This window comes from Nerophis ophidion, linkage group LG07 (assembly GCF_033978795.1).
Source record: "Nerophis ophidion isolate RoL-2023_Sa linkage group LG07, RoL_Noph_v1.0, whole genome shotgun sequence".
NCBI lineage: Eukaryota > Metazoa > Chordata > Actinopteri > Syngnathiformes > Syngnathidae > Nerophis > Nerophis ophidion.
In genome coordinates, this window is record NC_084617.1 from 65,755,237 (window position 1) to 65,782,397 (window position 27,161).

General features: G+C 42.7%; 1 protein-coding gene across 3 annotated transcripts in view; it reads left to right on the top strand.

The window, feature by feature from the left end:
- Positions 1 to 27,161, top strand: part of si:dkeyp-14d3.1 (transmembrane protein 132C) — a 414,649-nt gene that overhangs the window by 359,708 nt on the left and 27,780 nt on the right. For all 3 annotated transcript variants that reach the window (XM_061906884.1, XM_061906885.1, XM_061906886.1), the window contains one exon: positions 11,996 to 12,204. In XM_061906884.1, coding sequence (XP_061762868.1) covers positions 11,996 to 12,204 — 209 coding nt within the window. The remainder of the gene's footprint in view (positions 1 to 11,995; positions 12,205 to 27,161) is intronic.

A 27,161-nucleotide genomic window follows, 5' to 3' on the forward strand; every position in this document is an offset into this window, starting at 1 on the left:
CTGTTATAGTCTTACAGTCGAACCACGAACACTGGTACTCCTTAGTTCTGTGTACTTTCCCCCTGGCTCTTCTCCCTATATACAAACTGCTGCACCTCTAGTCACCAGCCGGTAAAGCTGCTCAAGTTTGCGGACGACACTACCCTCATCGGGCTCATCTCGGATGGCGACGAGTCCGCCTACAGGAGAGAGGTGGACCGGCTGGCGTCCTGGTGCAGCTTCAACAACCTGGAGCTGAACGCCCAGAAAACAGTGGAGATAATCGTGGACTTCAGGAATGTCACAGCCCCACCACCCCCCCCTTACCCTGATTGACTCTCCCACCCCCGTGTCCATTGTGGACTCTTTCCGTTTCTTGGGCACCACCATCACTACCTTAAGTCGGAGCCGACCATCAGCTCAAGAAAGCCCAGCAGAGGATGTACTTCCTGCGGCAGCTGAGGAAACCTAAGGTGCCGACTGGGATGCTGGTGCAGTTTTACTCGGCCATCATCGAGTCCATCCTCACATCCTCCATCACCGTGTGGTTCCCCGGTACCACAGTCCATGATAAGCATCGACTGCAGCTTGCTGCAGAGAAGGTGATTGTCTGCAAGCTCCCATCCCTCCAGGATCAGGAGACGTGTGGGTCGGATCACAGCTAACTCTCCTCCCCCCGGACACAAACTATTCTCCCCTCCCCCCTGAGGCAGGAGACTATGGTCCATCCGGACCAAACCTGGGCATATTAAGGCCCGGGGGGCACATGCGGCCCTTTAAGCTTTTCAATCTGGCCCGTCGGACATTCCCAAATAATTTTTTTTAGATCCTTAAGAGGGAAAGTGATGTTTTCAAATGACCTTAAGTCTTGAACTATACAAAGTATTTCAATGGTTGCAATCTGCACTTTTGCATGATATACTAGTAACGATGGTAATCTAATTAGTTACTATGGTAGTCTATTTAGTTACTATGGTCATCTAAGTCACAGCAGCTCAGACGAAGCACCAAGCAGTGTGGGCGGGGAGCGTTTCCACAGAGCGTGTGTCATGCGGGTGTCAGGGACAGACGCGGAAGGAGATTTTTACAACAAAGTTTTAAAGTTTAGTGTTTTATCACATATATCAGATTGTAGATGGGGTTTATTTCACTGGTTTAAATGTAACTTAGATATTGGGTGTCACTATGTAAAGCGCTTTGAGTCACTTGAGAAAAGCGCTATATAAATATAATTCACTTCACTTCACTTATTTTTACCCTTTGCGTTCATATTTTGCTGCGTTTGTTGCATATTTGTTGTGTTTCGCTTGATTGTAAAATATGTGGATGGAGAGGGTAGGTGGCGTTCATATGTTGTCAATATTCAGTATTTTATCCCTCATAGTTAACATTGTAAACCCCATAGTCTTTATTTTCATGTACAGTCTGCATGTCTCATCAGTAAAAATAATTTAAAATTCCATTCCGCTTTTTAAGGAGGTCTGTCATAACGTTTTCAGCATTCAGTCAGACATTATTGTGAGGTTTTGTATAGATATACCAGCCCCTAGACACATTTTTTTTCCTCTAACTTTGGCCCTCCGAGTCCAAATAATCGCCCAGGCCTGATCCAGACTCACATCTCCCGCACCCTGAACAGTTTTTTCCTCTCGGCCAACAATAACAAGATCTGATAGCTCAGTTGCAGCCCATTTTTATTACCTATTCTGGTTTATATTTGTTTTATGTTGCACGATTGCACCAAAAACAATTCCTAGTTTGTGAACCCGTTCTCAAACAATGGCGATAAAAAGTATTCTGATTCTAATTCTGATTCTGATAACTTCAGCTGCCTTTTACTTTGCAACAGTGAGTTGCCTGCATCAACTTAAGACATAATTCATGTCACAATTCATTCCAGACAGATGCTATCCGGTCTGAAAAATAAAGCTAATGTGCCTCACCCAGAAAGGAGAGCCTTTAAATGGACGTCTGCCAAAGGCACGCCAACTCTCAGCAGACTGAGCGTCATGAGCGAAAGAGGAGAACAATGAGGTACGATAAGAAGCGAGGACCCCTCTGACATCTTTATCAGTTCAAACACTCGCACACGCTGGGAGCCTCCAATCTTCTCCATGACCGGTTGTAGCCGAGGGAGAGACGCCGCCCTTGTAGAAAAGTTCAAAAGTGTCATTGAATAACTCACTTGGACTATGTTGCATTGCGGTGCGGAGCGGCGAGCATCTTTGGGTTTTGCCTAGTCATGTTGATAGGAAGCCTATCGCTCAAGAATTAATTGAAAAAAAAAACTAAAAGTATTGTCGTTCTACAAGAAACAGACAATCAATGCATGCAAGATTCAATTGCTTTTTTAAAGAGGTCACTAAATTTCCAGACCAGACTCGTGAACTCTATGTTAAATGCAACTGTATAACACATTGGTATACAACAGCCTTCCCGGTAAGGTTTATTCAGGTGTACTGGAGAGGAGGCTACGTCGGATAGTCGAACCTCGGATTCAGGAGGAACAGTGTGGTTTTCGTCCTGGTCGTGGAACTGTGGACCAGCTCTATACTCTCGGCAGGGTTCTTGAGGGTGCATGGGAGTTTGCCCAACCAGTCTACATGTGCTTTGTGGACTTGGAGAAGGCATTCGACCGTGTCCCTCGGGAAGTCCTGTGGGGAGTGCTCAGAGAGTATGGGGTATCGGACTGTCTTATTGTGGCGGTCCGCTCCCTGTACGATCAGTGCCAGAGCTTGGTCCGCATTGCCGGCAGTAAGTCGAACACATTTCCAGTGAGGGTTGGACTCCGCCAAGGCTGCCCTTTGTCACCGATTCTGTCCATAATTTTTATGGACAGAATTTCTAGGTGCAATCAAGGCGTTGAGGGGTTCCGGTTTGGTGACCGCAGGATTAGGTCTCTGCTTTTTGCAGATGATGTGGTCCTGATGGCTTCATCTGACCGGGATCTTCAGCTCTCACTGGATTGGCTCGCAGCCGAGTGTGAAGCGACCGGAATGAGAATCAGCACCTCCAAGTCCGAGTCCATGGTTCTCGCCCGGAAAAGGGTGGAGTGCCATCTCCGGGTTTGGGAGGAGACCCTGCCCCAAGTGGAGGAGTTCAAGTACCTAGGAGTCTTGTTCACGAGTGAGGGAAGAGTGGATCGTGAGATCGACAGGCGGATCGGTGCGGCGTCTTCAGTAATGCGGACGTTGTATTGATCCGTTGTGGTGAAGAAGGAGCTGAGCCGGAAGGCAAAGCTCTCAATTTACCGTTCGATCTACGTTCCCATCCTCACCTATGGTCATGAGCTTTGGGTCATGACCGAAAGGACAAGATCACGGGTACAAGCGTCCAAAATGAGTTTCCTCCGCCAGGTGGCGGGGCTCTCCCTTAGAGAAAGGGTGAGAAGCTCTGCCATCCGGGAGGAACTCAAAGTAAAGCCGCTGCTCCTCCACATGGAGAGGAGCCAGATGAGGTGGTCCGGGCATCTGGTCAGGATGCCACCCGAACGCCTCCCTATGGAGGTGTTTAGGGCACGTTCAACCGGTAAGAGGCCACGGGGAAGACCCAGGACACGTTGGGAAGACTATGTCTCCCAGCTGGCCTGGGAACGTCTCGGGATCCCCCGGGAAGAGCTGGACGTAGTGGCTGGGGAGAGGAAAGTCTGGGCTTCCCTACTTAGGCTGTTGCCCCCGAGACCCGACCTCAGATAAGCGGAAGAAGATGGATGGATGGATGAATCTTACTTGAAAATACTGTTTAGGAGTATATAATAAAACAAGATGTGGAATGTGCAGACTTATTAGTTTGCCACTGTTATTTCCACACTTGAATGTGATGTGGCAGTGGTGGAAGTCGCACAAAACAACAGGAGGCATCAAACACAAAGTTTGTGTCCGGGGCAGAAAGAATATCTTGCCCACGCCTCAAGATGAACGGTTGTTTATACTTCTATCTCAAAGTGGATAAAGAACTTGGGATTACAAAAAGGGCCACATTTCCCAAGACTATCAAATCCAATGTGGTTTCAGTCACAGTCCTGTGATGCCATCATGGAGACTGATGGACTGCCGAGAATAAATAGAAATATCAGTTTTTGCCTTCCTGATTAATTACGTCTATTCAAGTCTGCACTTTTACTAGATGGCCCTCTTGAGGCTTTTTGTGTTATTATTTGTTGTTTGTAGAAGCTGTATCATAAAGCTTTTAAAGAGACGGAAGGGGAAGGGGGAGGATTCTGGACATTCATCAAACCGTGATACAACTGAAAAAGAAGTTCAAAGCTAACGAGCAGACAACAAAGAGTTGCATCTTTCCATAGCACAAAATTGGCTCGGTCATTCTTTTTGTAATGCAATTTATAAAACAGATTGCTTCGAGTGTGGTCATTCTATCAAGAGACTGCGCTCCCCTTCCCTGGTTCCATCTGTCGGTGCCTCTTTTAAGCTGTGGGCAGAACTTTAAAGAAATAGTTGATGTTCAAAGATGTCCTTGCTGGCCTCCTCCTCCTGTTTTAGACTGGGAGTGGAACAAATAAACAATCTTTCGTCTTATTCATCACACCTATAGTTACACGACTACTGTATCAGCGGACCCTTCAGAAGTCAGTGGAATGCTGCTTCGATTCGTGTATCATCTAAAGCAGGGCTATTTTACTGGTGGTTTGGGGGCTAAATCCAGCCCGGGAATAAATAAATAAATAAACAAATAAATGGGTTGTACTTGTGTAGCGCTTTTCTACCTTCAAGGTACTCAAAGCGCTTAGACACTACTTCCACATTTACCCATTCACACACACAGTCACACACTGCTGGAGGGAGCTGCCATGCAAGGCGCTAACCAGCACCCATCAGGAGCAAGGGTGAAGTGTCTTGCTCAGGACACAACGGACGTGATGATTACTTCTATGTGTAGAAATCTTTATTTATAATAGAATCACTCGTTTATTTTTCAACAAGTTTTTATTTATTTTTATATGTTTTTTTCCAAATAGTTCAAGTAAGACCACTACAAATGAGCAATATTTTGCACTGTTATACAATTTAATAAATCAGAAACTGATTTATCTCTTTTTTTCAACCAAAAATGCTTTGCTCTGATTAGAGGGTACTTGAATTCAAAAAATGTTCACAGGGGGTACATCACGGAAAAATTGTTGAAAACCACTGGTCTATGACATTTCAATTCTAAATTTACAACCAAAACCCGTTTCAACAAAAATATTGTTTTTTGACTACCAATGAAATCAAGAGCCCTTTTGTGGGCTCTGAACCGAGGATGTCGTTGTGGCTTGTGCAGTCCTTTGAGACACTTGTGATTTAAGGCTATATAAATAAACATTGATTGATTGATTGACCTTGTACGATGTCTTGCAGGATGGTTTTTGCAAGGCCTGAGGATCTGGTGATGTGTCCGTACTACCTAATTTTCTCGGTTTCCGCTTTATAACTAATGGCTTGGCTGATCTTTTGCCGGACTTCTTCGTTTTTTACATGTTGGGTGTAGGAGATACCCATGAGTCTTCTGTAGCATCTCATCTCCACGTTCTGAATTCTCTTCTGCAGCTCTGCTCTAAGGGTCCACGTTTCAGAGGCTAAAAGGAAGATCAACATTACTCTAATCTCACCTTTGATGCCAGACTGATTAGATTAGATAGATTAGATAGTACTTTATTTATTCCGTCAGGAGAGTTCCTTCAGGAAAATTACAATATTCAGCACAATCCCATTCAAGATCCGACAAACATTACAGGGAGACAGAACAGGATCGCTGACGGGTCTGCCGGCTTCCAGCGCCCCTTACAAAAAAGATGACATACAGGTAAACAAGGGGGGGGATGGGGGAGAATAGAAGATTAAAATAAAATTTAAAAAAATCGGTCTTAGCCTGGGCCCTGGAGTGGGGGTGCAGACTGAGGCCAAGGGGAAAAAAACAAAACAAAAAAAAAACAACAACTCACAGCCATAGTACACATGTAAGAGGGAAACATCAAACATCAAAGAACACAGAGGACATTAAAGACATTAAAGCAGCAGATACAATCAGACACTTCCACATAAGATAGATAGATAGATAGTACTTTATTGATTCCTTCAGGAGAGTTCCTTCAGGAAAATTAAAATTCCAGCAGCAGTGTACAGAGTTGAGATCAATTTAAAGAAAAAAGTAAATAATGGGGGTTTAAATGGAAACAAAATAGAGAAATATTACAAAAAAATATTACATAAAGCTGTGAATAAAAAGTAAAATAAACATATACACTGTGGTGGCCTCTGCGGTGTTCCACGCCATTGTCCGCTGGGGTGATGTTTGTGTCTTTCCATATGGGCTTGAGTTTTGAGTTGATTGAGCACTTCTGGCAAGGACTTCTTCTCGTTTGGATCCTTCATCGGACATGATTGCACTGAGATGAGTTCCGAACCCTGAAAACAAACATTTTGGCAGCCAATCCCTGAAAACCACCATGGACCACTGTAAACACATTGGCAGATCCTTGTGTTGACATTTTAACCTCGCTTGAAAACATAGAAAAACTTGTGGTTAAAACTTGTGATTTACATAACTAAGGCATTCCTCCGGTCACCCCTTTAGGTCCCCTTCTTTTTAGCAGTTAAACCTTTTTTGTGGTGGGATTTGTGATGTGTGGGATGTGTTTAGGGCACGTCCAGCTGGTAGGAGGCCACGGGGAAGACCCAGGACACGTTGGGAAGACTATGTCTCCCGGCTGGACTGGGAACGCCTCGGGATCCCCCGGGAAGAGCTAGACGAAGTGGCTGGAAATAGGGAAGTCTGGGCTTCCCTGCTTAGGCTGCTGCCCCCGCGACCCGACCTCGGATAAGCGGAAGATGATGGATGGATGGATGGATGGATTTGTGAAGCTAAGGTGCTACTGTGGCTTGTTTACTTCAGGTGCAGTCAGTAGTTAAACTTCCTTAGTTATATTAACAGTGTTCCTCAGGGTTCAAGTTTAGGTCATCTATTTTTTCTATTATGATTGTGCTACACAATTGGTGGCCTGAAAAGTCAGTGATGGACTACAATTTTGTAGCAGATTCTTAAAAACAAATTGAGAGTGCTGTTTTAGAAATCATCTTTGACAAGTTTTTTTGCAGAAGGTCCTTTAAGACAGCGGAGTGCTCTTGTAACTCTGACAGACGGGCAAAAATTAAATATCTACTGTAGAAGACACTTGTTCTTTGGAATGTACAAAATAAAAATGTTATAAGCCTCCCCGGTCTCTAGCTCTCTGGAAATGCAGCCCCCAAAACCAATTTAGTTGTATATCCTTGATCCACAGTCCACTTCAGTGTTTTTCAACCTTTTTTTGAGCCAAGGCACATTTTTTTCATTGAGGCACACCACAAGAAGAAATTATTTAAAAAATTAAACTCAGTAACAGAGTTTTTATTGACAATAAAAAGTTGTTGCCGCAATTGTTGGATATGAATTCACACTAGAGATGCGCGGTTTGCGGTTTTATCCGTGGATTCCGCGGGTCGGGCGGTTTGGGGGGTTTGGTGCTAGCGGCGTGTATAATATAGTCAGGAATAGTCATGGATGCAAAGGATTCTGGGTATTTGTTGTGTTGCGTTTATGTTGTGTCACTGTGAGGATGTTTTCCCGAAATGGGTTTGTCATTCTTGTTTGGTGTGGCTTCACAGTGTGGTGCATATTAGTAAGAGTGTTAAAGTTGTTTATATCACAACCATCAGTGTACTCTGCGTCACCCAGTATGCCTTGCAGTCGTGTGCGTGTGTCTGCGGAAGCCACATACAACATATTGCTATTTATTGCTGTGGGGCGGTATAGCTCGGTTGGTAGAGTGGCCGTGCCAGCAATTTGCGGGTTGCAGGTTCGATTCCCGCTTCCGCCATCCTAGTCACTGCCGTTGTGTCCTTGGGCAAGACACTTGACCCACGTGCTCCCAGTGCCACCCACACTGGTTTAAATGTAACTTAGATATTGGGTTTCACTATGTAAAAGCGCTTTGAGTCACTAGAGAAAAGCGCTATATAAATATAATTCACTTCACTGGACTGGCAAGCAGTTTGTACATGTTGTAGAAGGCGTTCAAGGCAGTGGCTTCATTGCACGCCCTTTTTCTTGTTCTTTGGATGAGCACCAGCAAATATTGGCGAGAATGGTTGCGGCTCTCGCTGTCTTCTTTACTCTGTGAAACGGGTCAAAATAGCTCTTTGAGTGGTAAAGGTCGTCGACTCCTAATATATAACAACGGGCGGGTGGCAGGGCGGTTGCGGTTTTGATAAAATGTTGGTTCGGGTGGATGGCGGGTGGATGACGACTTTAGTGATGTGGTTGCGGATGATATAATTGCCTATACACACATCTCTAATTCACACCATAACCAAGCATGCATCACTATAGCTCTTGTCTCAAAGTAGGTGTACTGTCACCACCTGTCACATCACGATGTGAATTATTTTGAGTTTTTTGCTGTTTTCTTGTGTGTAGTGTTTTACGTCTTGCCTATTTTGGTGTTTTTTCCTCTTTTGTTGGTATTTTCCTGTTGCAGTTTCATGTCTTCCTTGAGCGGCATTCCCCGCATCTGCTTTGTTTGTGCGATCGAGACCATCTAAGTTTTGTGGACACTATCCTTCTTTGTGGGGACATTGTTGATTGTCATGTCATGTTCGGATGTAGTCTGTGGACGCAGTCTTTGCTCCACACGCTGTAACACTTGCGTTAAAAAGCGGTTATTCATCCTCTCCTTAAAAGACCTAACCTCGATCCTGACCTCATGGTAAACTACCGACCGGTGTCTCACCTTCCCTTTATTTCGAAAATCCTCGAAAAAATTGTTGCAGAGCAGCTAAATGAGCACTTAGCGTTTAACAATCTATGTGAAACCTTTCAATCCGGTTTCAGGGCAAATCACTCGACTGAGACAGCCCTCGCAAAATTGACTAATGATCTATTGCTAACGATGGACTCTGATGCGTCATCTATGTTGCTGCTCCTCGATCTTAGCGCTGCTTTCGATACCGTCGATCATAATATTTTATTAGAGCGTATCAAAATACGAATTGGTATGTCAGACTCAGCCCTGTCATGGTTTAACTCTTATCTTACTGATAGGATGCAGTGTGTCTCCCATAACAATGTGACCTCGGACTATGTTAAGGTAACGTGTGGAGTTCCCCAGGGTTCGGTCCTTGGCCCTGTACTCTTCAGCATCTACATGCTGCCGCTAGGTGACGTCATACGCAAATACGGTATTAGCTTTCACTGTTATGCTGATGACACCCAACTCTACATGCCCCTAAAGCTGACCAACACGCCGGACTGTAGTCAGTTGGAAGCGTGTCTTAATGAAATTAAACAATGGATGTCCGCTAACTTTTTGCAACTTCCATCCATCCATCCATCCATTTTCTACCGCTTATTCCCTTTCGGGGTCGCGGGGGGCGCTGGCGCCTATCTCAGCTACAATCGGGCGGAAGGCGGGGTACACCCTGGACAAGTCGCCACCTCATCGCAGGGCCAACACAGATAGACAGACAACACTCACACTCACATTCAAACACTAGGGCCAATTTAGTGTTGCCAATCAACCTATCCCCAGGTGCATGTCTTTGGAGGTGGGAGGAAGCCGGAGTACCCGGAGGGAACCCACGCATTCACGGGGAGAACATGCAAACTCCACACAGAAAGATCCCTAGCCTGGATTTGAACCCAGGACTGCAGGACCTTCGTATTGTGAGGCAGACGCACTAACCCCTCTGCCACCGTGAAGCCCTTTTTTTTGCAACTTAATGCCAAAAAAAACGGAAATGCTGATTATCGGTCCTGCTAGACACCGACCTCTATTTAATAATACAACTTTAACATTTGACAACCAAATAATAAAACAAGGTGACTCTGTAAAAAATCTGGGTATTATCTTCGACCCAACTCTCTCCTTTGAGTCACACATTAAAAGCGTTACTAAAACGGCCTTCTTTCATCTCCGTAATATCGCTAAAATTCGCTCCATTTTGTCCACTAAAGACGCCGAGATCATTATCCATGCGTTTGTTACGTCTCGTCTCGATTACTGTAACGTATTATTTTCGGGTCTCCCCATGTCTAGCATTAAAAGATTACAGTTGGTACAAAATGCGGCTGCTAGACTTTTGACAAGAACAAGAAAGTTTGATCATATTACGCCTGTACTGGCTCACCTGCACTGGCTTCCTGTGCACTTAAGATGTGACTTTAAGGTTTTACTACTTACGTATAAAATACTACACGGTCTAGCTCCAGCCTATCTTGCCGATTGTATTGTACCATATGTCCCGGCAAGAAATCTGCGTTCAAAAGACTCCGGCTTATTAGTGATTCCTAGAGCTCAAAAAAAGTCTGCGGGCTATAGAGCGTTTTCCGTTCGGGCTCCAGTACTCTGGAATGCCCTCCCGGTAACAGTTCGAGAGGCTACCTCAGTAGAAGCATTTAAGTCTCACCTTAAAACTCATTTGTATACTCTAGCCTTTAAATAGACCTCCTTTTTAGACCAGTTGATCTGCCGCTTCTTTTCTTTCTCCTATGTCCCCCCCTCCCTTGTGGAGGGGGTCCGGTCCGATGACCATGGATGAAGTACTGACTGTCCAGAGTCGAGACCCAGGATGGACCACTCGTCGGGACCCAGGATGGACCGCTCGCCTGTATCGGTTGGGGACATCTCTACGCTGCTGATCCGCTTGAGATGGTTTCCTGTGGACGGGACTCTCACTGCTGTCTTGGAGCCACTATGGATTGAACTTTCACAGTATCATGTTAGACCCGCTCGACATCCATTGCTTTCGGTCCCCTAGAGGGGGGGGGTTGCCCACATCTGAGGTCCTCTCCAAGGTTTCTCATAGTCAGCATTGTCACTGGCGTCCCACTGAATGTGAATTCTCCCTGCCCACTGGGTGTGAGTTTTCCTTGCCCTTTTGTGGGTTCTTCCGAGGATGCTGTAGTCGTAATGATTTGTGCAGTCCTTTGAGACATTTGTGATTTGGGGCTATATAAATAAACATTGATTGATTGATTGATGTAAGTCTTTGCTGTCGTCCAGCATTTTGTGTTTGGTTTACTTTGCAGCCAGTTCAGTTTTAGTCTCGTTTTGCATAGCCATGCCTAAGCTTCAATGCCTTTTCTTAGTGGCACTCACCTTTTGTTTATTTTTGGTTTTGTCAGGCTTGCCCCTGACAGTTTGGTTGTGTCTTAGTGTTTTCCTCTGTGTGTGTAGTATTTCCTTTCTTTAGTTCCTGTCAGCGCTCTTATTCTGTCTGTTTCCTGTCTTTTTCCCTGAGCGCTGTTTTCCCCCCAGCTGCAGGTGATTGGCACCTGGCCACACCTGGTGTCAATCAGCCCGCTCCTATTTTTACCTGCTTTTGTCTTCCAGTCAGATGCTCGATTATTGGCGATGTCACTTCTGTATTGTCGCTCCTGTTGTGTTGTTTCGTGTCGTGTCATTTCATTGCAGCGTAGCGGTAAGCTATATTTCGGTAGCTTACTGTCTTTTGTTCCCTCTTTTCCGTTTTGTTTTTATTCTACAAGTAACGACTTCTGTTTTCCTGTTCGCTACCCGCTAGCTTCCACGCTAGGCCCTTTTTGTGTTCTAGCTCCCATGTTAGCTCTCTTAGTTGGTTATCCGCCTTGTGCGCGCTTTTTGTTGTACCCCTTTGGTTAGTTCTTGTTTTAGTATCTTTATTAAATCATGTTTTCTTGACCAATGCCTGCCTCCATCTCTGCATCTTGGGGTTCGTCACCAACTAACTTTGACAGGTTAAAGCATTAAATACATTTTTACCTGCACACTGCCTTCCGCTGTCATCTACATGTTGTGATCACGGAAAATCATCGTCATCTCACACGATCTACCTACAAACCAATTACCTACCTGCACATTAATTGCGAATTATAATTACTGGTGTGCAAAAAATATTTTTCAACTCAATTAGGTGAAATTACATAATCTCCCACGGCACACCAGACTGTATCTACTTTGTAACCCTTTCTCTTCTTCTTTTGTACTCTGTCTCTTCTGCAGGTGTCAGAGAGGTGTGACTATGTTTTCGTGAATGGCAAGGAAATGAAGGGCAAAGTAAAGATGGCAGTGAACTTCACCTACACCTATCTGAGTGCTCAGCTCGAGCTCAACGTGTGGATCCCTCGACTTCCCCTCCAGATTGAAGTGTCTGACACGGAGCTGAGCCAGATCAAAGGGTGGCGGGTCCCCATCATGGCCAGCAATCCCAGGTACAGCGTTGGTATACAATATCAAGCGTTGATCCTTCGACAAACTTGGTTGTAAAGTTCAAGTTGCTGACTGGGCTCCAAGATTCAATGTGTGTTCCTCAACCGAACAAAAAATATTATTTCAATGTCCAACACAAAACTAAAAAACAGTACCCATTCAATTTTCAGTGTTCTTCCAGTCTCAAAAACTTTTCATAAGACTGTCTTGAAAAAAATGCTTCTTTAAATACAAACAAATATAAACATTTAAAAGGTTTAAAGACACTCAGGGCTTTCAAATATTAAGATCCACATTACAAGAGCCAAACTATTTGTTCTGCACTATCAGTTGGCGTGTTGTGGGTGATCTACTAAGACTTCATGTACAATTGACACCATATTTAAATGAACATTTTGTGTGTATTACAGATGTCACCATGGAGACACTAATTTCCTCCACATTTATGGCATCATATTGTCTAACCTGTGGCGTTTTGTCGTTTTGTTAACATGGAACACACATTCATAATCTTTATCAAAGTTTCCAGGCTATATTTAAGCAACCTTAGATTAGATTAGATAGTACTTTATTTATTCCGTCAGGAGAGTTCCTTCAGGAAAATTAAAATTTTCAGCACAATCCCATTCAAGATCAGACAAATATTACAGGGAGACAGAACAGGATCGCTGATGCCTTAATCAAGGCGTAGACTTTGGTGGGGTTTGTTTTCCCATTTTGCAAAATGATTGGGACGGACGTGGCATGAAGGTAGAAACATCTTTAATCTTAACTCAAAAATATTCCAAAAAACAAAGGGTATTAACAAAAGGCGGTCTCAGTGGAGGTTCAAAACTTGACTATGAAAACAAAACTTGCGCTAAGGCAAAACTATGGACATGAACTAAAACTTGCACAAGGGCAGAACTAGGAACAACTAAAACGAAAACACTTACTGTGACCGAGAAAAGGGTATGAAAAAAAGCAGCATGGATATCACGGGTTTGTCGAAGGTGATAGATGGTGTGTGGGAGGTGATGTCGCCAGGCTGACTGCCTGGCGACTACAGGTTTAAATAATGCTGTGGTGATTAGTGAAAACAGGTGCGTGACTCAAAATGTGAAACAGGTCGAACTAATGGTTGCTATGTTGACAAAACAGGCAGGAACTGACTGTCCAAAAACCAAACAGAACATGACTTAAACAAAAACATGATCACAGACATATATATATGCATACATCATTTTATTTTTTTTTTTTAAACAGTAACATTTGGAGCTTTGGGGGGCTCAAATTGATTAGAAAATATGTAAATTCCAGTAATATTAAAGACTGAAATAGGGCCACAAACAAAATCTTGTTTAAGGTCACAAAAGCCGGTTGTTTGTAAGAAGATGTCAGTTAGGGTTATGGGTTATGGGTAACCCTAATCCCAACCCATTAAAAGTTGTAGTATGACTAATAATACTTGAGAAGACTTGAAATCAGGTCTAAATTAAGCTAAATTAAACATATTCCGAGCTTTGCAAAGAAAATTAGCATAAAGACAAGGGCAACTGAAATATCAAGTTAAAATGGACATAAAGCAATTTGTGTCATGCATTCAGCACAAGATGTTTAATGGAAATAGTATGTGACCGTTTTTTTTCCCCGACACTTTTTCAGGTAGTATTCGTCTATGTAGGTTTGAAAAGTTTGTTAAAGGCCTACTGAAACTCACTACTACCGACCACGCAGTCTGATAGTTTATATATCAAAGATGAAATATGATTTGAGACATTTGTGATTTGGGGCTATATAAATAAACATTGATTGATTGAAATATTAACATTGCAACACATGCCAATACGGCCATTTTAGTTTACTAAATTGCAATTTTAAATTTCGCGCGGAAGTATCATGCTAAAACGTAATGACGCGTGTGCGTGACGTCACGAATTGTAGAGGGCATCTTGTTCCAGCACCGTTCCCAGCTATAAGTCGTCTGTTTTCATCGCATAATTCCACAGTATTATGGACAACTGTGTTTGCTGAATCTTTTGCTGTTTTTTCAATGAATAATAGAGACGTCAAAGAAGAAAGCTGTAGGTGGGAAGCGGTGTATTGCGGCCGCCGTTAGCAACACAAACACAGCCGGTGTTTCATTGTTTACATTCCCGAAAGATGACGGTGAAGCTTTACTATGGAACAGAGCGGTCAAGCGAACTTGGTTGGATTGGACCACACACACAAAGTACAGTGTATTATGCAGCGATCATTTCGAAAGATTGTGTTTCGAAGAGGGTCCCTTGCGAAGGGCAGAGATGGGCATCGCCCCCACCCTTTGACTGGTGCTAAAGAACGGTGCGGTGATATGACCTTATAATCTTACTAAAATGACAATTGTATTCTGTATTATCAGTAAAGTGCAGCTGAGAAACCCATGGTGTCGGTCGTGTTCCATAAACAACACACAACGCGGAGGAAAAGACCACCGGTTACATAATAACATCTGAATCCCTCCCACTGTATAGTCTTTTTTTTTTTTCTAGTCCTTCACTCTCACTTTCTTCATCCATGAATCTTTCATCCTCGCTCAAATTAACGGGAAAATTGTCGCGTTCTCTGTCCGAATCGCTCTCGCTGCTGGTGGCCATGATTGTAAACAATGTTCAGATGTGAGGAGCTCCACAACCCGTGACGTCACTCGCATATCGTCTGCAACTTTCGGTACAAGCAAGGCTTTTTTATCAGCACCAAATGTTGCGAACTTTATGTCGATGTTCTCTACTCAATCCTTTCAGCAAAAATATGGCAATATCGCGAAATGATCAATTATGACACCTAGAATGGACCTGGTATCCCCGTTTAAATAAGAAAATCTCATTTCAGTTGGCCTCTAAATAAAACAAACAACTCTGCATTAGGACAGCCTTCTGGCTATATATCAACAGTAATACACATTATCATTGTCTTGTAACAAAAACAAGCCTAATATGTCAGATTGCTTTTATTCCTAGTGATACCCAATATAGGCTGAAGTTGAAATCAATATAGGCTCGGATGAAATAATGATGCGATGTGTAATCAAACATTCCCTCAGCCGTCCAGTCGCACCTCCAGACCTACGGACACTTACAGGCTGATCCGAAAATGGCTGACCTGTGCAATACCGGCAGCTTTAGTTGGCCTGCCACTGCACCTCTCGGTCGTCAGTCGGACAGAACATTATTAGAGCTGTCTGGAGGTCATATGTCTCTCCTGGGGCCTCATCACCAGCAGCCTCTGCCTGCAATGCTTCTCCAACACTCTTGAATCGCATCAATAGGTGGAAAAACTATAAGACCATACCTGCTCTAATTACTATTGGAAAAAGGTTGAACTCAGTGTCATCCTGTGCACCAGTGAGCTAATTACTTCGCCCTCTTCTTTTTTAAATGACATAAGTAGAGGAATCCCAGACGTGCGCAGAGTGACTTTATCAGCAGGGACAGCCGAGTTGTGTTGGAGTTGTTGATGCCAGCATACAGTGGGGCAAAAAAAGTATTCAGTCAGCCACCGATTGTGCAAGTTCTCCCACTTAAAATGATGACAAAGGTCTGTCATTTTCATCATAGGTACACTTCAACTGTGAGAGACAGAATGTGAAAAAAAAAATCCAGGAATTCACATTGTAGGAATTTTAAAGAATTTATTTGTAAATTACATATTTGGTCAAGCATTCAAAGCTCAAATGAGACGGCGTGGCGCAGTGGAAGAGTGGCCGTGCGCAACCCGAGGGGCCCTGGTTCAAATCCCACCTAGTACCAACCTCGTCACGTCCGTTGTGTCCTGAGCAAGACACTTCACCCTTGCTCCTGATGGGTACTGGTTGGCGCCTTGCATGGCAGCTCCCTCCATCAGTGTGTGAATGTGTGTGTGAATGGGTAAATGTGGAAGTAGTGTCAAAGCGCTTTGAGTACCTTGAAGGTAGAAAAGCGCTATACAAGTACAACCCATTTACCATTTATCTCACTGATGGAAGGAGGTTTTGGCTCAAAATCTCAGGATATATGGCCCCATTCATTCTTTCCTTAACACGGATCAACCGTCCTGTCCCCTTAGCAGAAAAACAGCCCCAAAGCATGATGTTTCCACCACCATGCTTCACAGTAGGTGTGGTGTTCTTGGGATGCAACTCAGTATTTTTCTTCCTCCAAACACGACGAGTTGAGTTTATACCAAAAAGTTATATTTTAGTTTCATCTGACCACATGACATTCTCCCAATCCTCTGCTGTATCATCCATGTATCCATTTTGGTCAACTCCTAGTGTTTGGAGGAAGAAGAATACCGAGTTGCATCCCAAGAACACCACACCTACTGTGAAGCATGGGGGTGGAAACATCATGCTTTGGGGCTGTTTTTCTGGTAAGGGGACAGGACCATTGATCCGTGTTAAGGAAAGAATGAATGGGGCCATGTATCGTGAGATTTTGAGCGAAAACCTCCTTCCATCAGTGAGAGCTTTGAATGATTGACCAAATACTTATTTTCCGCCATAATTTACAACAAATTCTTTAAAATTCCTACAATGTGAATTCCTGGATTTTTTTTTTCACATTCTGTCTCACACAGTTGAAGTGTACTTAAGATGAAAATTACAGACCTCTGCAGTGTTAATTTTGATTGCAAAATTTGATTTAGTTTTAGTCACAGTCTTTTGACTAAAATGTGATTTAGTTTTAGTCATAATTTAGTTATTTAAATTGTTTTAGTTTTAGTCTAGTTTTAGTTGACAAAATATTTATTTATTTATTTATTTCGGCAATCTTCACATAAAAACAAAGAACAACAACAAAAAAAGAAAATAAAAAAAACACTCATTTGAGCAATGATTGATCCGAAAGGGTGTAGGTTGAAGCAACGCTTATATAAACCTACCCCAACAAGAACAAGGTTCAAAATATATAAAATCTAAACATGCTTCACTTATATTAATTTTTTTTTTTTTAAACAATATATAAGCAACATATATGTAGCACACGTCTCATATACACAGTTTAACATTTAAATCAAACATATACATTTGTACACTTATATATATATATATATATATATATATATATATATATATATATATATATATATATATATATATATATATATATATATATATATGTATATATTATATATACACAATTTATTTAAATTCCATATAAAGTGGTTATATATACATTTTAATATAACCTATATGTATAATTATGAAATCATAAATTGTATTTATATACATATTATATATTATTGTCTTTCTAAAACAATGTTTGCTCTTCTTTCTTATATTTACTAATGAAATATCATAAGATTAAAGTCGACTAACGCAGGGGTGTCGAACTCAAATACAGAGTGGGCCAAAATTTAAAACTGAACAAAGCCGCGGGCCGAGGTTGAAAAAATAAACCTTTAATAGGGACCCAAAGAAGTTTTGCATTGAACATTGAACAAGCAAGGCTTACATAATTTTATAGTGACATGCAAAATCCAGTTACAAATAATAAAAAATATCAATGGCATATCAAATAAAATGTAAATAAAAATTGAATGCCTCTATTCTATTTGCAGCCCTCTGAGGTAAATATCAAAACAAACTTTTTCTGCAGGCTAATAATGAATTTGAAAATAAAATAACAATGAATGAATCAAACATTCAAGCCTTTAAGTAGCAAGAGAAAGTGCATGAAAAAAACCTTAATTATTTCTCAGTTTGCTACACTGATTTGCTTTAACACTGAATATGGAAAAAGCAACGCTTATATAACTTAATAGTGCAAAATCAACTTAAAAAAAACAAACGAAAAAACATCAATGGTATATAAAAAAAGTTTTAATGAAAAATTGAATGCCTCTTTTCTGTTTGCAGCCCTCTGAGGTAAATATTAACACTAACTTTTTCCCACAGGCGAATACATTTGAAAATAAAGTAACAATGAATAAAACAACCTTTCAGGCCTTTTTACTGCTCAGTTTGCGACACACGGTTGTTGGTAGCAAGCGGTGTTTATTGTTAGTGCTGCAAGGGATTCTGGGTATTTGTACTGTTGTGTTTATGTTGTGTTACGGTGCGGAATTTCTCCCGAAAATGTGTTTGTCATTCTTGCTTGGTGTGGGTTCACAGTGTGGTGCATATTTGTAACAGTGTTAAAGTTGTTTATACGGCCACCCTCAGTGTGACATGCATTGCATTCACTTGTGTGTGTAAAAGCCGCATATATTATGTGAAAGAAAATCGGACATAACGACAGGTTGTAGAAGACGCTAAAGGCAGTGCCTTTAAGGCATGCCCCCAATATTGTTGTCCGGGTAGAAATCGGGAGAAATTTGGGAGAATTGTTGCCCCGTGAGATTTTCGGGAGGGCCACTGAAATTCGGGACTCTTCTGGGAAAATTGGGAGGGTTGGCAAGTATGAGTATTAGCGGTAAATGCGGTGTACCGGTGGGCCAGCTCTAATGTTAATTGGAAATTGCCTCAAGGGCCAAATGAAATTACATGGCGGGCCAAATTTGGCCCGCGGGCCAGAGTTTGACACCCATGGACTAAAGGGTAATATGTAAACTTTCCCTTCAATTTCTGAAAGTCAAAGCAAAACGGCGGAAAAATCACCGATACAAGTCGTATTTTGATGAAAATCATGTCTCAAATTTAGCATTTCACGAGTAAGCCATGTAATGAAGTGAAGTGAAGTGAATTATATTTATATAGCGCTTTTTCTCGAGTGACTCAAAGCGCTTTACATAGTGAAACCCAATATCTAAGTTACATTCAAACCAGTGTGGGTGGCACTGGGAGCAAGTGGGTAAAGTGTCTTGCCCAAGGACACAACGGCAATGACTAGGATGGCGGAAGCGGGAATCGAACCTGCAACCCTCAAGTTGCTGGCACGGCCGCTCTACCAACCGAGCTAAACCGCCCCATAATAATAAACGGGATAACGTCGAGTGAGTTGTATGTTGTGGAAAATGCTTACCTGTGTGTGGATTTCGGGGTTATTCGACTGTAAATGTCGCTTCAAGTTTGTCGTGTTTTTCCCCGTAATCCTCGCGCCGCATTTCTTACACTGCGTCTTGTTATCTTTGACGTCAAATATAACATTTCCCCATATGTCCTCTCTCCTCTTCCTCCCCGGCGTTGACATGTTGTCTTCTGCAGCGCATTCAGTCTCAAACGCAAACTACGTTTACGTAACTTCCTTACCACTTCTGATTGGTTCTCTTCCCAACTCCTCCCGCCTCTTCCTAACGGAATGAGTTCCGATTGGATCTCGTCTCCGGCAGACGTTTTCGTCACGTTTTTATTCGTTGACAAATATGTCAATACACCTCGTCATTGTCTTAGTCCAAAAAAAGGTCGTTGACGATAACTATGACGGAAATTTTTCGTCGACAAAATCAACACTGGACCTCTGTCATCATTTTAAGTGGGAGAACTTGCACAATCGGTGGCTGACTAAATACTTTTTTGCCCCACTGTAACTGCTTGCTTTCCCCCGTCCTTTGCCCGTTCTTTTGTTTTCTTTATCAGGGGGTAACAGACGTGACCTTTTAAAGTAACACTTTGCTTGTTGGTGAGGAAGTCCGATGGTCCACTTTTCCTAAGCCTTCAAGGACGTAAGCCAAAGAGCTGCAATACCAAGTCAGGGGAACGTCTTCTATCAGGAAGGCTGGCAAAGTCGCGGCCGCACTGAGGGGGGAAGAGGAGACGTCAGGCCTGTTAGTCGGATTGTTGCAAACGCACTTCTCGTGAGAGTGGCAGTGCGTGTACGCCTCACCCCCTTCCCTCCCTAAGCCTTGTCAAAATGGAGACAAGATAAGCCCTCGCAGACAGCAAACTTAAGTGTAGGCGCATGCACCACTCCTTGAACACTTCTGGAAAATAGCTACAATACAGAGCTTCATTGCCTTTCTTCAGGCGATTAAAATAATCTGTCTCGTGGTTGTATATTTTAGATCCTTATCGTTTCTGCATGGCTGAAACCGCTGACTGTATAAAGACGGAAAGTCGTTTCCTGGTCAAATTTAAACAAAAAGAACCCCAACAGAATAACTCATGACCGAAAAAAAGGCCTTTGTTTATTCGGTATGTGAATACCTTATTTTTCTGATTAAAAATTGCTCCGGAGTATACGTCACAATTTAGTGTTGGAACAACCCTGAGACAAGTGAGAAGTGTTTTGTGAAAGGGAAACATCTGCTCCTCGAACGTAGACGCCAAGACATCCCCCTTCGTGATGGAAGACCATCCAGGTCTCTTGGTTGGTATGTAGGCCATGCAAACTACATGTTATTGCATAAAACCATTTTAATAAAGGTCATCGAATAAAACCTTGAGGTAACACAGCCTCAAGTAGGAGTGGGTGAATCTAAATTTTATATCATAATGTTCCAAACGCTCTGTGGAGGGAGGTATAGCCAGCGCTGATTGCAGGAGCAAAGGTCACCGCCTCTGTCCACGGTGCTATAGGCAGAGGACCATCAGACGGGGGGGGGGGGGGAGTGCTGACGGCGAGACTTAGATTTCACAGGTGGTACGTGTTAATCCAACCATCTGTCATCTTTGACAGTAAGCGGCCGGGAGCAGGGAGGGAGAGAGGATACGGACGTGACTGAGAAGTCACCTTCAATGAGGGAAAACTTTTGTGAAAAACATATGATCGTTAAAAACTTTGTTAAACCTACACGCTGAGCTCCTGTGCATTCAGTTTCAATATTTAGATAATAAATAACCTTTATAATTAGATTTGTGACAGTCGCTCGCTGTCGTCGTGCGGGTTCAATGGACCACCCAGGAAGGACATGGCTTTTGAGCAGGTTTGACTTCTTTATTTTTCAATAAAGCTTTGTCTCAGGACGGATTGCTTATCAGCTGCTCCTTTCCACTGCTTGCTCACGGTCCGTTCTTTCAGCCGCCGCCGTCGCTCTTCGATCGCTGCTGCGGACACTCCTCCTTCTGCCTCGATCTCTCCTCCTTCTCCCCTTTTATACAGTGTGAGGAGACAAGTCAATTGTGTCCCGGTGTGCGAGCCACGCACTTGATCTCGCTCGTAGCGTCGCTCCCAGGACGCCCCGCCTCTCCGCTCGGTCATCGTCTCCGCCTCCTCTCCGCCATCTTGGGCTGGGCTCCAGCGTGCCCTGCCGCTCTGTTTATTCGGTATGTGAATACCTTATTTTTCAGATTAGAAATTGCTCCCGAGTATACGTCGCACCGACCGAAAATGCATAATAAAGAAGGAAAAAACATATATATGTCGCACTGGAGTATAAGTCGCAGATTGGGGGGAAATTTATTTGATAAAATCGAACACCAAGAATAGACATTTGAAAGGCAATTTAAAGTGAATAAAGAATAGTGAACAACAGGCTGAATAAGTGTACGTTATATGACGCATTCTGTCACTCCTAATAGATAAATCCCATGAACTCTTCTTCCTCGATGTCGCTTCTAAAAAACTCTGCCAACTCCAAAGGTATGCGCCGCTTCCTCTTGTCGTTTTCTGCTGCATATTTCACTACGTCCAGCTTGTAATCTGCAGTACATGATTTCCCTTTATGTGCCATTTTTATTCAGCCCTTCTCAGTTTTTATAAGTTACCGCCAACAGTGAAATGATCCATTTTAATAGCAATGGCAGTAGCATATAGCATATTGCAGTTAGCATTCCATGACCCACAATGCACTTCTGCCATGACCGTCCCCCGCCGAATTCTTATTGGTTGACGCGTGTGTGATGATTGCTGACATTTTCTTCGTCTCTTCCGCGAATGAGATAGATAATATTATTTAATATTTTACGGTAATGTGTTAATAATTTCACATATATTTCGTTCCAGAGTATATCTCGCACTATAAACTATGAAAAAAACTGTGATTTATTGTCCGAAAAATACGGTATATAAAAGAAGATGTCCGTCCACATTAGAGATGCGCGGATAGGCAAGTATATCATCCGCAACCGCATCACCAAAGTCGTCATCCACCCGCCATCCACCCGAATTAACATTTTATCAGGACCGTACCCGCCCGCCAACCGCCCGCTCAATACCATCAGAGGTCGGCCGCCTTTACCACTCACAGAGCTATTTAAACCTGTTTCACAGAGTAATGAAGTCAATTGGAGCCGCTAACGTTCTCGCGACTATCCAATAGCGTTCGTCGTGATGACAAGAATATGGGCGTGATGTGAAGCCATTGCCTTAGACACCTTCAACAACATGTACGAACCGATTGTTGATCCGGCAACATTTTGTGTGCAGCTTCCGCAATCTCACGTACAAGATTGAAAGGCATACTGGGTGATACAGAGTACACTGATGGTTGTGATATTAACAACTTTAACACTTACTAATATGCGCCACGCTGTGAAGCCACACAATACAAGATTGACAAACACATTTCGGGAGAACATCCTCGCAGTAACACAACATAAACGCAACACAACAAATACCCACAATCCTTTGTATCCATGAGGGTTCCTGAATATATTTTACACCCCCGCGCCCCCAACCCCGCCCACCTTACTGACGTACGGGGGGGACTTCTGAACTGACTAGCAACTGCTAGCGGTGTGTATAAAATAGTCAGGATCTGTCATGAATACAAAGGATTCTGAGTATTTGTTGTGTTGCGTTTATGTTGTGTTACTGTGAGGATGTTCTCCCGAAATGTGTTTGTCGTTCTTAATTGGTGTGGCTTCACAGCATGGCGCATATTACTAGGAGTGTTAAAATTGTTTATATCACAACCATTAGTGTACTCTGTGTCACCCAGTATGCCTTGCAGTCGTGTGCGTGTTGCCGCCGAAGCCACACACAACATGATGCTGGACTGACAAGCAGATCGTACATGTTGTAGAAGGCGACAAAGTCAATGACTTCATAGCACGCCCTAATACTTATGATCTGGGTGACTGCCAGCAGTCATTTTAGAGAATATTAGCGTCTCCTATTGTCTTTTTCGCTTTATGACACATGTCCTAAATGGCTCTTTGAATGGCAAAGGATACCGATCCCAGAACCATATATATCAAATATTTCCGGATGGTTCAACCGCCACCCGCCCGAATCTAATTAAAATCTATTTTTCCGTAATTTTTTCGCGGTTTATCCGCGGACTCCGCGGATGAGACCGCAAACCGCGCATCTCTAGTCCACATGCTTCTCATCTTGGTATTGTGGCACGTAAAATATTATACAACATGCCAAAATAGTTACCGGTTTTGTGTGCAAATGTAATGCCACAATAATATCCCCCAGAAATGATCGGGCAAGTCAATTAAACAAAAAAAAAGTCACTTTAATATAGAATTGGGAGATATTTGTAGGAGCATGTGTACGTTTTTGCCCTTTTTTCGAGTCTGAGTAGTGGGCAACATTGGAAGAGTAACTGTTTATGTGGGAGGAATGAGTTCAGTTCCCACGAGTGCAATATAAGTTGAGTATTAGTGTAAGTTGGAACTTAAAACTAAATTATGCCTGAACTAGATGAGGCAGTTCCTGAAGGAATTGCATGTGAATGCTGAAGTTAAACTGAATTCCTCGAATTTTTGAATTGTTGGTGGTCACTCGAACGAGTATGACGATCCTCCTGGTAGGGGTGTATCCCTTTATGGAGGATGCCTGTGCGTGGCTTAGTTTAACGTGGGGAGACCGGTGCACAGACGGTCACCACACCATCTTTGGCAGAATCGGGTCAGGGTCCAGTGGCATGGAGTCCAAGACGACTGGGGACCCTTTTCTGCTGCAGCCTTCTTCCACCATCGCAGCCGTTGTGGTAGTTCTTAAATCTACCGTTTTCCGCCTGCTCCGCCGTTGAGGTCTTCACCGTATCCCTGGCTAGGGGGCAGTCAGGTACAAGGTTTTTGCCAAGGGCCACCTGGGGTAACAGTAGTAAAGGGGTTAACCTCCTAGTGTCCCAAGACCCCATATAGGAGCCTCCACTGCCGGATGCATTTTAACGTCATGCCCAAGACAAAGAAAGGAATCACACAATTCCTGAACAGGCTGAATATTTTAAAGTTGGAAAATTTCTGGAAAGGCGGGAATTTCTTTGAAAATTGTTGAAAAACTGGAACGGTCTGAATGAGTGGAAATAGTTGGTGTTGGAATTTTTCAAACCAGTCGAGAAATGTTGAAGTAGCAACATGTTGAATTGAGAAGTGGTATTACAAAATTCCTGGAATTTCGGGAAAACCGGGAATTTTTCCAGTTCAAAAAAAAAAATTGTTTTTTTGTCCCGATTAAAAGGAATGTTTTGTCGTTGGAAAACCACGAATTCTGCTAAATCCTGGAATTTTTTGGAACTTGAAAAAAAAAAGTAGTTTGAATTTTCAGGATGGTGGAATGTGTTGAAGGTGGAATGCTTTGAATCAATTGAAAAATGTGTAAATGGTAGAAGTTTGAAAAATGGCCAATTCATTTTGAATGGGGAACAATGTCCCGGAAAACCTGAATTGAGAATTGGTGTTACGAAATTCCTAGATTTTCGGAAAAAACAGGAATTTGTCCGGTTAAAAAAAAAAAAAAGTGTTATTTATCCTAATTAAGAGGATTTTTTTGATGTTGGAATGGATTAAATGCGTAAAAAATGTGGAAGGAGTAGTCGCCAGAAAAAAGGGTGGAAATAGGGCTTCGGAAAACCAGGAATTCTGCAAAATCCTGGAATTTTTTGGACCATGAAAATAAAAAGTAGTTTGAATTTCCAGGATGGTGGAATGTGTTGAAGGTGGAATGGTTTGAATCGATTGAAAAATGTGAAAACGGTAGAAGTCAGAAACACGGCCATTAATTTTGAATGGGGAAAAATGTCCCGGAAAACCTGAATTGAGAATTGGTATTACGAAGTTCCTGGAATTTCGGGAAAACCGGGAATTTTTCCAGTTCAAAAAGACAACTTTATTTTTTATCCTAATTAAGAGGAATGTTTTGACGTTGGAACGGTTGAAATACGTTGAAAAATGTGGAAGGAGTAGTCGCCAGAAAAAAGGGTGGAAATAGGGCTTTGGAAAACCAGCAATTCAGCAAAATCCTGGATCTTTTTTTTAACTTGAAAAAAAAAATAATTAGAATTTCCGGGATGGTGGAATGTGTTGAAGGTGGTATGGTTTGAATCGGTTGGAAATGGTGAAAATTTGAAAAATGGCCAATTAATTTTGAATGGGGAAAAATGTCCCGGAAAACCTGAATTGAGAATTAGTATTACAAAATTCTTGGAATTTCGGGAAAACCGGGAATTTTTCCATACCAAAAGAACAACTTTGTTTTTATCCTAATTAAGAGGAATGTTTTGACGTTGGAACGGTTGAAATGCATTGAAAAATGTGGAAGGAGTAGTCGCCAGAAAAAAGGGTGGAGATAGGGCTTTGGAAAACCAGGAATTCCGCTAAATCCTGGATTTTTTTTTTTAACTTGAAACAAAAAAGTGGTTAGAATTTCCAGGATGGTGGAATGTGTTGAAGGTGGAATAGTTTGAATCAGTTAAAAAATGTGGAAATGGTGGAAGTTTGAAAAACGGCCAATTCATTTTGAATGGGGAATAATGTCCCGGAAAACCTGGTAATTCTGGGAAATCCAGCCATGAAAGCGCTAAAACACACCGGTGTAGTGAGTTTACATTATTCACCCAAGGAACTTAAGTTATTAGAGAGTTCCGGTCGGACTGTTTTTCACGGGACACATTTCCGGCGTTGTTAATGCACGAGTGAGCCCCGGATGAGAAAATGCTGCTCTGTTATTGATTGAAGTAAAGTCTGAATGTCATTAAAACAGTTAGCTCCATCTTTTGACACTTCTTCCACTCCCGTCCTTGCACGCTACACTGCTACAACAAAGATGACGGGGAGAAGACGCTGCCGGAGGTGTAAATAAGACCGCCCACAAAACATGTGGATCCTGAAGCGACTGTCAGAAAGAGGCTTGAAGAGGATCTGTAAAACATAATCTATGCAACATTTTGACCAAAGAACCACCGTTACATGTTATACAGACCACATCCTTGTGTTTCCATTTAGAGGAAAAATAAATAATACGACCCCTATAATGCACTTTTGTGTAAAGACTCTTCCCTCCGGGTTCCTTGGACCAACCAATGTGAGACATGACAGCGTGGCAGTTTTGTGACTTTGTTTATTCTTTCAATAAACACTCAGCCTGCTTTAGTTGCTTTTCAGACACTCTTGCCTCTTCTGTACGTTTCGCTCTTCCGGTCGCTTTTCAGCCGTCCCCGTCGTCGTCTGTGTCTCGCTTTTCCTCGCGCTTGCTTGTCATTCCCCAGCGGCTCTCCAGCATATCCTGCTGCCCTTTTACATGGTGACTGCGCCCAAGTGGGCCATCTACGCGCCTGACGCCCATCTCGGAACCGGCCCCGGCACGCACCGCCTCGCTGCAGGTCCGCCGGCCACGCCTCCTCACAGCCTTATAATCCAGTGCTCAATTTGTATGAAAATAAACCTGACTAGACACACACATCGGCAAAGCGCCCTATGGTCCGGAAAATACGGGAGTTTGTTTCGAAATGAGCTAAATATCAATCAATTAGTTTACTTATATATCCCTAAATCACAAGTGTCTCAAAGGCACCAGGTCCCACATCAGGGCAAGAAACAACTCAACCCAATGGGGTGACAATGAGAAACCTTATATAATAAATATAACTATATATTTCCCACACATTTTTGTATCCAAGAGTATGAAGTCTGGCCTTAATCTAAAATTGTTGAAGAAGCCTTTTGCACTTGAGGAAAATAAAGGAGACGTAATGAGAAGAGAAAGTCAAATAACACCCTGCCTGGAAATTTGGCACGGTATTTCTTCTTTTTGTGAAGAAAAAGACATAAAAGTCACGAGTGGGGGAGTTAACGTTCATGAATATTCAATAAATGTGTCATACGGGGCCTGCTTTGAGACAACAGACCTGCTATTTTAAGCAAACCCAACACGCATCTCTAATTTAGTGTTGGAACAACCCTGAGACA